Source organism: Pristiophorus japonicus, chromosome 1 (assembly GCF_044704955.1).
Source record: "Pristiophorus japonicus isolate sPriJap1 chromosome 1, sPriJap1.hap1, whole genome shotgun sequence".
Classification (NCBI taxonomy): Eukaryota; Metazoa; Chordata; class Chondrichthyes; family Pristiophoridae; genus Pristiophorus; species Pristiophorus japonicus.
In genome coordinates this window covers 485520250-485532127 of record NC_091977.1, presented here as the reverse complement: position 1 = coordinate 485532127, position 11878 = coordinate 485520250, and the positions used below count along the sequence as shown (strand labels likewise).

Genomic DNA, 11878 nt, shown 5'->3' with positions numbered 1-11878 from the left:
TCCCCAAGACTCTTTCTCACACCCGACTCTCTCCCCCAACTCTCTCTCCCCCCGACTATCTCCCCCCGCTATTCTCTCCCCCGACTCTCCCCCGACTCTCTCTCCCCCCGACTCTCTCCCCCCACCGACTCTCTCCCCCGACTCTCTAGCTCGGCTCTCTCCCCCCGGCTCTCTCCCCCTGACTCCCTCCCCCCCCGACTTCTTCCCCCGACTCTATCCCCCCCGACTCTCTCCCCCCCGACTCTCTCCCCTGACTCCCCCCACGAATCTCTCCCCTCAGACTCTCTCTCCCCGACTCTCTCTCCCCCCTGACTCTCTCCCCCCGACTCTCCCCACCGACTCTCTCCCCCCGACTCTCTCTCCCGCCCCCCCCGACTCTCTCTGCCCCCCGACTCTCTACCCCGACTCTTTCTCCCCCCGGACTCTCTTCCCCCAACTCTCTCCCCCGACTCTCTCCCCCGCGACTCTCTGCCCCACTGACTCTCTCCCTCGACTGTCTCCCCTCGACTCGCTTTCCCCTCGACTCTCTCCCCCCTGACTCTCTGCCCCCCTGACTCTCTCCCTCGACTCTCTCTCCCCTCGACTCTCTCTCCCCACGACACTCTCCCCCGACTCTCTCCCCCCGACTTTCTCCCCCATGACTCTCTGCCCCCCTGACTCTCTACACCCGACTCTCTCCCCCAGGCTCTCTCCCCCGACTCTCTCCCCCCGACTCTCTCCCCCGACTCTCACCCTCCGGCTATCTCCCCCCGCTATTCTCTCCCCCGACTCTCCCCCCCGACTCTCTCCCCCGACTCTCTCCCCCCGGCTCTCGCCCCCCCGACTCTCTCCCCTGACTCTCTCCCCCCGGCTCTCTCCCCACCGACTCTCTCCGCCCGACTCCCACCCCCTCCGACTCTCTCACCCCGACTCTCCCCCCTCCGACTCTCTCCCCCACGACTCTCTCCCCCGGCTCTCTCCCCCCGACTCTCTCCCCCCGGCTCTCTCCCCCCGACCCACTCTCTCCTCCCGACTCTCTCCCCCCGCTATTCTCTCCCCCGACTCTCCCCGCCGACTCTCTCCCTCCCGACTCTCTCTCCCCGACTCTCTCTCCCTGACTCTCTCTCCCATCCCGACTCTCTCCCCCTGGCTCTCTCCCCCGACTCTCTCCCCCCGACTCACCCCCCCGACTCTCTCCCCGACTCTCTCACCCGACTCTCTGCCCCCCTGACTTTCTCCCCAAGAGTCTCTCTCCCCCCCGACTCTCTACCCCCGACTCTCTCCCCCTGGCTCTCCCCCCGACTTTCTCCCCCGACTCTCTCCCCCTGACTCTCTCCCCCCGACTCTCACCGCTGACTCTCTCTCCCCGACTCTTTCTCCCCGACTCTCTCTCCCACCCCGACTCTCTCCCCCTGGCTCTCTCCCCCGACTCTCTCCCCCCCTGACTCTCTCCCCAAGAGTCTCTCTCCACCCCGGCTCTCTCCCCCCGACACTCTCCCCCCGACTCTCTCTCCCCCCTGACTCTCTCTCCCCCCGGCTCTCTCCCTCCCGACTATCTCCCCCCGACTCTCTCTCCCCCCTTACTCTCTCTCCCCCCGACTCTCTCCCCCCGACTCTCTCTCCCCCCGGCTCTCTCCCCCCCGACTCTCTCCCCCCCGGCTCTCTCCCCCCTGACTCTCTCCCTCCGGCTCTCTCCCCCCCGACCCTCTCTCTCCTCCCGACACTCTCCCCCCGCTATTCTCTCCACCGACTCTCCCCCCCCGACTCTCTCCCCCCCGACTCTCTCTCCCCGACTCTCTCTCCCACCTCGATTCTCTCCCCCTGGCTCTCTCCCCCGACTCTCCACCCCGACTCTCCCCCCGACTCTCTCCCCCCTACTCTCTCTTGCCCCCAACTCTCTCCCCCCGACTCTCTCTCCCGACTCTCTCCCCCCGACTCTCTCCCCCCGACTCTCTCTCCCACTCTCTCCCCCCGGCTCTCTCCCCCCGACTCTCTCCCCCCGACACTCTACCCCCCGACTCTCTCCCCCGACTCTCTCTCCCCGGCTCTCTCCCCCAACTCTCTCTCCCCGACTCTCTCTCCCACTCTCTCCCTCCGACTCTCTCCCCCGACTCTCTCTCCCTGACTCTCTCCCCCCCACTCTCTCCCCCCGACTCTCTCCCCCCGACTCTCTCCCCTCGACTCTCTCTCCCCCCATACTCTCTCCCCCGACTCTCTCCCCTCCGACTCTCTGCCCCCTGACTCTCTCCCTCAAACTCTCCCCCCGACTCTCTCCCCCTCGACTCTCTGCCCCCCTGACGCTCTCCGTCGACTCTCTCACTCGACTCTCTCTCCCCTCGACTCTGTCTCCCCCCGACTCGCTCCCCCGACTCTCTCCCCCCGACTCACCCCCCCGACTCTCTCCCCCGACTCTCTCACCCGACTCTCTGCCCCCCTGACTCTTTCCCCAAGAGTCTCTCTCCCCCCCGACTCTCTCCCCCCGACTCTCTCCCCCGGCTCTCTCTCCCGCCGACTCTCTCTCCCCCCAGCTCATTCCCCCCCGACTCTCTCCCCCCCGACTCTATCTCCCCCCGGCTCTCTCCCTCCCGACTCTCTCCCCCCCGGCTCTCTCCCCCCTGACTCTCTCCCTCCGGCTCTATCCCCCCCGACCCTCTCTCTCCTCCCGACTCTCTCCCCCCGCTATTCTCTCCACCGACTCTCCCCCCCCGACTCTCTCCCCCCCGACTCTCTCTGCCCGACTCTCTCTCCCACCTCGATTCTCTCCCCCTGGCTCTCTCCCCCGACTCTCCACCCCGACTCTCCCCCCGACTCTCTCCCCCCGACTCTCTCTCCCCCCCGACTCTCTCCCCCCGTCTCTCCCCCCGACTCTCTCCCCCCGACTCTCTCTCCTCCCCCTACTCTCTCTTGCCCCCGACTCTCTCCCCCCGACTCTCTCTCCCGACTCTCTCCCCCCGACTCTCTCCCCCCGACTCTCTCTCCCACTCTCTCCCCCCGGCTCTCTCCCCCCGACTCTCTCCCCCCGACACTCTACCCCCCGACTCTCTCCCCCAACTCTCTCTCCCCGGCTCTCTCCCCCCAACTCTCTCTCCCCGACTCTCTCTCCCACTCTCTCCCTCCGACTCTCTCCCCCGACTCTCTCTCCCTGACTCTCTCCCCCCCACTCTCTCCCCCCGACTCTCTCCCCCCGACTCTCTCCCCTCGACTCTCTCTCCCCCCAGACTCTCTCCCCCGACTCTCTCCCCTCCGACTCTCTGCCCCCTGACTCTCTCCCTCGAACTCTCCCCTCGACTCGCTCTCCCCCCGACTCTCTCCCCCTCGACTCTCTGCCCCCCTGACGCTCTCCGTCGACTCTCTCACTCGACTCTCTCTCCCCTCGACTCTGTCTCCCCCCGACTCTCTCCCCCGACTCTCTCCCCCCGACTCTCTCCCCTCCGACTCTCTCCCCCTGGCTCTCTCCCCCGACTCTCTCCCCCCGACTCACCCCCCCGACTCTCTCCCCCGACTCTCTCACCCGACTCTCTGCCCCCCTGACTCTCTCCCCAAGAGTCTCTCTCCCCCCCGACTCTCTCCCCCCGACTCTCTCCCCCGGCTCTCTCTCCCGCCGACTCTCTCTCCCCCCAGCTCCCTCCCCCCCGACTCTCTCCCCCCCGACTCTATCTCCCCCCGGCTCTCTCCCTCCCGACTCTCTCCCCCCCGGCTCTCTCCCCCCTGACTCTCTCCCTCCGGCTCTATCCCCCCCGACCCTCTCTCTCCTCCCGACTCTCTCCCCCCGCTATTCTCTCCACCGACTCTCCCCCCCGACTCTCTCCCCCCCGACTCTCTCTGCCCGACTCTCTCTCCCACCTCGATTCTCTCCCCCTGGCTCTCTCCCCCGACTCTCCACCCCGACTCTCCCCCCGACTCTCTCCCCCCGACTCTCTCTCCCCCCCGACTCTCTCCCCCCGTCTCTCCCCCCGACTCTCTCCCCCCGACTCTCTCTCCTCCCCCTACTCTCTCTTGCCCCCGACTCTCTCCCCCCGACTCTCTCTCCCGACTCTCTCCCCCCGACTCTCTCCCCCCGACTCTCTCTCCCACTCTCTCCCCCCGGCTCTCTCCCCTCGACTCTCTCCCCCCGACACTCTACCCCCCGACTCTCTCCCCCGACTCTCTCTCCCCGGCTCTCTCCCCCCAACTCTCTCTCCCCGACTCTCTCTCCCACTCTCTCCCTCCGACTCTCTCCCCCGACTCTCTCTCCCTGACTCTCTCCCCCCCACTTTCTCCCCCCGACTCTCTCCCCCCGACTCTCTCCCCTCGACTCTCTCTCCCCCCAGACTCTCTCCCCCGACTCTCTCCCCTCCGACTCTCTGCCCCCTGACTCTCTCCCTCGAACTCTCCCCTCGACTCGCTCTCCCCCCGACTCTCTCCCCCTCGACTCTCTGCCCCCCTGACGCTCTCCGTCGACTCTCTCACTCGACTCTCTCTCCCCTCGACTCTCTCTCCCCCCGACTCTCTCTCCCCCCGACTCTCTCCCCCCGACTCTCTCCCCTCCGACTCTCTCCCCCTGGCTCTCTCCCCCGACTCTCTCCCCCCGACTCTCTCCCCCGACTCTCTCACCCGACTCTCTGCCCCCCTGACTCTCTCCCCAAGAGTCTCTCTCCCCCCCGACTCTCTCCCCCCGACTCTCTCCCCTGGCTCTCTTTCCCGCCGACTCTCTCTCCCCCCAGCTCTCTCCCCCCCGACTCTCTCCCCCCCGACTCTCTCCCCTCGACTCTCTCCCCCCGACTCTCTCCCCCTGACTCTCTCCCCTCGACTCTCTCCCCCCGACTCTCTCTCCCACTCTCTCCCCCCGACTCTCTCTCCCACTCTCTCCACTGACTCTCTCCCCTGATTCTCTCTCCCACTCTCTCCCCCCGACTCTCTCCCCCCCGACTCTCTCCCCGCGACTCTCTCCCCCCAACTCTCTCTCCCCCCCCGACTCTCTCCCTTCGACTCTCTCCCCCCGACTCTCTCTCTCCCCCCGACTCTCTCTCCCGACTCTCTCCCCCCTACTCTCTCCCCCCGACTCTCTCTCCCACTCTCTCCCCCCGGCTCTCTCCCCCCGACTCTCTCCCCCCGACACTCTACCCCCCGACTCTCTCTCCCCGGCTCTCTCCCCCCAACTCTCTCTCCCCGACTCTCTCTCCCACTCTCTCCCCCCGACTCTATCCCCCGACTCTCTCTCCCTGACTCTCTCCCCCCGACTCTCTCCCCCCGACTCTCTCCCCCCGACTCTCTCCCCTCGACTCTCTCTCCCCCCGGCTCTCTCTCCCCGACTCTCTCCCCCCGACTCTCTCCCCTCGACTCTCTCCCCCCCTACTCTCTCCCCCGACTCTCTCTCCCACTCTCTCACCCCGACTCTCTCCCCCCGACTCTCTCTCCCCTGACTCTCTCCCCCGACTCTCTCCCCCCGACTCTCTCCCCCAACTCTCTCCCCCTGACTCGCTCCCCCCGACTCTCTCCCCCGACTCTCTCTCCCACTTTCTCACCCCGAGACTGGGGGAGAGAGAGAGAGAAGCTGGGGGAGAGAGAGAGAGGCTGGGGGAGAGAGAGAGTGAGAGACTGGGGGAGAGAGAGACTGGGGGAGAGAGAGAGACTGCGGGAGAGAGAGAGAGAGGCTGGGGGAGAGAGAAAGAGACTGGGAGAGAGAGAGGCTGGGGGAGAGAGAGAGGCTGGGGGAGAGAGAGAGGCTGGGGGAGAGAGAGGCTGGGGAGAGAGAAAGACTGGGAGAGAGACTGTGGGGGAGAGACACGGGTGGGAGGGGAAGAGACACGGGGTGGGGGTGGCGAGCGGGGGTGGAGATCTTAAATCTAAATTTAAGACAGAGATAGACAGTTTCTTAACCAATAAGGGGAACGGGCAGGGAAGTGGACCTGAGTCCATGATCGGATCAGCCATGATCGTATTAAATGACGGAGCAGGCTCGATGGGCCACATGGCCTACTCCTGCTCCTATTTATTATGTTCTTATGTTCTTATGGAGGGGAGAGAGGGAACTCAGAGAAGGCAGATCACGTTTTTCCAATCCCCTAAAAGGGACATCGTTGGAGTGGATGATATCCAGGAGGCACGACAGTGTCACTATTCACTTCATACCCAATAAACATGTTAACAATCCGTACACAATGCCTGTCCCATATATGGTGGGGTTGGGGTGGCGGTGGGGGGGGGGGGGGGTGCGGGGGGGTGGAGGATGCACTCTCGCTGGGGTATAGAACTTTGGCTGGGGGAGTGATGCACTTCGACTGGGGTAAGGCACTTCGGCTGGGGGAGGGATGCACTTGCGCTGGGGATCGGGACTTTGGTTGGGGGAGGGATGGACTGGGGTAAGGCACTATTGCTGGAGGAGGCATGCACTTGGACTGGGGTGAAGCACTTTGGCTGGCCCTTGCTGTCTTCTGGGGAGCTCTGTCCTTTGTCACTTCAAGAAGTCAAAGTGGATCGAGCTACAATTTGCAAAGTCAATGAGACCTTGGGATGGGCGGTTCCAGTTACACATTCCTGTGAAACTTCAGGGTGAAGCCTATCCTCTAAGGGGACCAATCATAGACAAAGGGTGGAGCATGGTGGCCATTTTTGCAGTACAAATAGGTGCATCCATAATTTATATCCCTCAGTACTAGCCTGGTGTAATGTCTGTAAGCTTGTAATGTTTGTAGCTCCACACTGTGGATGTGGACGTATTGTGTACTGCAAGTGCAGGGTTAATAATAAACAGAACCAGTCAGATTTCCGGAGGCTTCCGAGAGAGCTGCCTGCCATGTGTGTGCTGTGCTCTGTGAATATATCACACTTGAATTATGTGCTCTTGTCTGTGGAGTGGAGTTTGAATCCATAACCTTCTGAGGCACAGGTGAAATTGCTACCAATGAGCATAGGCTGAGACCTGACTCAGATAATTTGTGTTTCAAAGCCCACACTAAAGGCACTAAAAACATCCCAATAGTGGATAATCAAAGGGTTATAGGTAGGGAGGAACTTAATACAATCACTATCACTAATGTGGTTGTCATGTATGCAAACTCTTTGTGTTCACTATGTAACTATGTACGATGTACCACCTGAGGGAGCTGCTGTTGGAGGCCCAGGGGTTTCCTGCCCCGATGTGAGGGGCATATAAAAGGCAGCCAGCCATGCTGCCTCTCACTTTGCAGTCGTATTAAATGGGCTGAAGTCACGCAGCTCTTACTCACAGTACAAGAACTTGTGGAGTTATTCGATGGTAATTGCAGACATAACTGGGGACGAGAATACAGACTTTCACGCGATGATGATTACCTTTGGCACACTAAAAGACTTTGCAGAGGGTGATGATTGGGATGCCTTCATGGAAAGGCTCGAGCTATATTTCGTGGCAAACGACCTGGCAAGGGAGACGGACACATTGGCGGAGAAGCGCAAGGTTATACTGCTGACTAGTTGTGGGCCCGAGGTCTACACCCTCTTCAGGGACTTGCTGGCACCCACAAAGGGCAAGGATAAGACATACGATGAGCTGACTGAACTAATTCGCGATACCATACAGATGACTTCCTACCAGAATCGGAGCTCACTGGCAAGTACTGTACGTAAAATAACGCCGATTGCAGGAAGAACTGTTGAACTATTAAGAACTGTACAGAGCAGAGCCTACATGCCTGCTGCTGCTAGGCCATCAAAGTGAGTAAATGCGAAATTATTAACACAATGCTGGTGTTGCGGGGGTAATCATGGGGCCCATCAATGTCGATTTAAAGACTATGCGTGCAAAAGCTGCAGAACAAAAGGCCACCTCCAGCGAATGTGCAAACGTATTGCGACTCATCACGTGGCAGTGGAGTCGGCAGAAGAGTCCCGATCCAGCGTGGATCATAAAGGACAAGCTAGAGAGGCAACTCAGTCCGCGGGAGCAGTGTGCGGGGTGCACACCCTCTCCACAAAAAGTCCTCCCATGATAATAAAAGTCAAATTAAATGGCATTCCTGTATCCATGGAGCTGGACATGGGGGCGAGTCAGTCAATTATGAGCCAGAAGGCATTTGAAAGGCTGTGGGGCAACAACAAAGCACAAAGACCCAAGCTGAGCCCGATTCAGATAAAGCTGCGCACTTACACCAAGGAACTGATACCAGTTATTGGCAGTGCGAACCTAAAAGTATCCTATGATGGAGAGGCATACGAGCTGTCACTGTGGGTTGTACCAGGCGATGGGCCAACGTTGCTTGGCAGAAGCTGGATGGGGAAGATTCGGTGGAACTGGGAAGACGTCAAAGTATTATCGTCAGTGGACAATGCTTCCTGTTCTCAAGTGCTGAGCAAGTTCCCATCTTTATTTGAACCAGGCATCGGCAACTTCACAGGCGCCAAAGTACAGATCCACTTGGTCCCCGAGGCACGGCCCATTCATCACAAGGCTCGAGTGGTCCCCTACTTGATGAGGGAGAAAGTGGAGATCGAATTGGACAGACTTCAACGCAAGGGAATCATATCACCAATGGAGTTCAATCATTGGGCCAGCCCGATTGTTCCAGTACTAAAAGCGATGGCACAGTCAGAATCTGCGACAAAACTACAAAGTAACGATCAACCGAGTCTCATTACAGGACCAGTACCCACTACCCAAAGCCGATGCTCTTTTCACGACATTAGCAGGGGGAAAGGCATTCACTAAGCTGGATCTAACCTCCGCTTACATGACCCAAGAGCTGGTTGAGTCATCGAAAAAAGTAACATGCATTAAAACGCATAAAGGACTGTTCGTGTACTACAGGTGCCCGTTCGGGATTTACTCGGCTGCAGCCATATTCCAAAGGAACATGGAGAGCTTGTTGAAATCGGTTCCACACACCGTCGTATTTCAGGACGACATCCTCATCACTGACCGCGACACCTCCGAACACCTGCACAACCTGGAAGAAGTTTTAAGTCGACTAAACAGAGTTGGATTCCGGTTGAAATGATCCAAATGTGTCTTTCTGGCGTCAGAGGTAGAATTCCTGGGGAGGAAGATTGCGGCAGACGGCATCAGACCCATGGACTCGAAGACAGAGGCCATCAAGAATGCACACACACCACGAAATGTAACGGAGCTGCGTCGATCCTGGGACTCCTCAACTATTTCGGTAACTTTCTTCCAGGGTTGAGCACCTTGCTGGAACCGTTGCACAAGCTGTTACGCAAGGGAGACGACTGGGATTGGGGTAAAAATCAAGAGGCCGCCTTTGAGAAGGCCAGAAACCTGCTGTGTTCGAATAAGTTGCTGGTATTATATGACCCATGTAAACGTCTAATTTTAGCATGTGATGCGTCGTCTTTTTGCAGCAAGTCAATGCAATGGGCAAGCTCCAACCAGTTGCATATGCGTCCAGAAGCCTATCAAAGGCCGAAAGAGGCTACAGCATGGTTGAAAAGGAGGCTTTAGCCTGTGTTTACGGTGTAACAAAGGTGCACCAATATTTGTTTGGATTCAGGTTCGAGTTAGAGATGGACCATAAGCCCCAAATCGCACTGTTTTCAGAAAGCAAAGGCATAAACACCAATGCTTCGTCTCGAATCCAAAGGTGAGCACTAACACTATCTGCCTACGACTATGTGATCTGTCACAGGCCAGGCACTGAAAACTGCGCCGATGCTCTCAGCTGACTACCGTTGCCCACCACCAGGCTGGAAACGGCACAGCCCGCAGACCTGCTACTGGCCATGGATACCTTTGATAGCGAAGGGTCACCCGTAACGGCCCGCCAAATTAAGACCTGGACCAGCCAGAGTCCTCTGTTATCCCTTGTAAAAAGTTGAGTCCTCAATGGGAGCTGGTCAGCGGTCCCTAGAGACAAGCAAGACAAGATCAAGCCGTTTCATTGTCGTAAAGACGAAATGTCGATCCATTCAGATTGCCTCTTATGGGGCAACCGCGTTATCTTGCCAAAGAAAGGCAGAGAAACCTTCATATGTGACCTACACAGCACCCACCCAGACATAGTCATGATGAAGGCTATCGCCAGGTCCCACATCTGGTGGCCCGGCATTGACTCGGACTTGGAGTCATGCGTGCACCAGTGTAACACATGCTCACAACTGAGCAATGCTCCCAGGGAGGCTCCACTTAGTCTCTGGTCCTTGCCCTCAAAACCATGGTCCAGAATCCATGTGGATTATGCGGGCCCCTTTCTGGGAAAGATGATCCTGGTTGTTGTGGACGCCTACTCCAACTGGATTGAATAATGGCAATAATGGCATCCAGCACGTCCTCAGCCACCATTGAAAGCCTCAGGGCCATGTTCGCCACCCACGGCTTATCCGACATTTTTGTCGGCGACAATGGTCCGTGCTTCACCAGCTCGGAATTCAATGAATTCATGATCCGTAATGGCATCAAGCATGTCAAATCTGCCCCGTTCAAGCCCGCATCCAACGGCCAAGCAGAGCAGGCACTCCAAACCATAAAGCAGAACTTGAAATGTGTCACGGAAGGCTCCTTACAAACCCACCTGTCCCAGGTACTGCTCAGCTAAAGGACACGACCCCACTCACTTACTGGGGTTCCCCCTGCAGAATTACTAATGAAACAAGCATTCAAAACCAGGCTCTCCTTAGTACACCCTGACCTCATTGATCAGGTGGAAACCAGGCGTTATCAGCAAAACAGATACCATATCAGCTGTATCACGTGACATCACTGTAAATGACCCTGTGTTTGTGCTGAATCACAGTCAGGGTCCCAAATGGGTCACCGGCACTCTATTAGCCAAGGAGGTGAATCGAGTGTTTGTTGTCAAACTGCTTAATGGTCAAATGGGCAGAAAACATTTGGACCAAACCAAATTACAATTCACAGATAACCAGGAACCACCGGAAGAGGACCTCACCTTCAGCGACCCGCCAACACATACCCAATCGACAACAGACCTCGCTGCCAACCACGAGAATGATCCCACCATCCACAACAGTCCAGCCCAAACCAGTTGTGCTGCAAGACAGCAGTGGCCCAACCAACTCATCCAGGCCAGAAGCAACATTCAGACGGTCAACCAGGGAGCGCAGTGCTCTGGTTCACCTTAACCTGTAATCAACCCACATCAAAGACTTTGGGGGGAATGATGTCATGTATGCAAACTCTTTGTATTCACTATATAACTATGTACGATGTACCATATGAGAGCGCTGCTGTTGGAGGTCCAGGGGTTTCCTGCCCCGGTGTGAGGGGCATATAAAAGGCAGCCAGCCATGCTGCCTCTCAATTTGCAGTCGTATTAAATGGACTGAAGTCACACAGCTCTTACTCACAGTACAAGGCCTCGTGGAGGTATTCGATGGTAATTGCAGACACAATAGTAGTAGTACTAGGTAAAATAATGGGACTAAAGGCAGGCAAGTCCCCTGGACCAGATGCCGTACATCCTAGGGTCTTAAGAGAAGTGACTGCAGAGATAGTGGATGCATTGGTTGTAATCTACCAAAATTCCCTGGATTCTGGGACGGTCTCAGCAGATTGGAAAACTGCAAATGTAACACCCCTATTTAAAAAAGGAGGCAGACAAAAACCAGGAAACTATAGAACAATTAGCCTAAGATCTGTCATTGGGAAAATGTTGGAGTCCATTATTAAGGAAGCAATAGCAGGACATTTTGAAAAGCTTGATTCAATCAAGCAGAGTTAGCATGGTTTTATGAAAGGGAAATCAAGTTTGACAAATTTGCTGGAGTTCTTTGAGGATGTAACGAACAGGGTGGATAAGGGGGAACCAATGGATGTGGTGTATTTGGATTTCCAGAAGGCATTCGATAAGGTGCCACATAAAAGGTTACTGCACAAGATAAAAGCTCATGGGGTTGGGGGTAATATATTAGCATGGATAGAGGATTGGCTAAGTAACAGAAACAGAGAGTCAGGATAAATGGGTCATTT

General features: G+C 57.6%; 1 protein-coding gene across 1 annotated transcript in view; it reads left to right on the top strand.

The window, feature by feature from the left end:
• LOC139269186 (chymotrypsin-like elastase family member 2A) overlaps positions 1-11878 on the top strand; it is a 52310-nt gene that overhangs the window by 9543 nt on the left and 30889 nt on the right. Inside the window, exon 3 of the mRNA XM_070888313.1 lies at positions 10683-11020. Within this exon, the coding sequence (XP_070744414.1) occupies positions 10683-11020 (338 nt within the window). The remainder of the gene's footprint in view (positions 1-10682; positions 11021-11878) is intronic.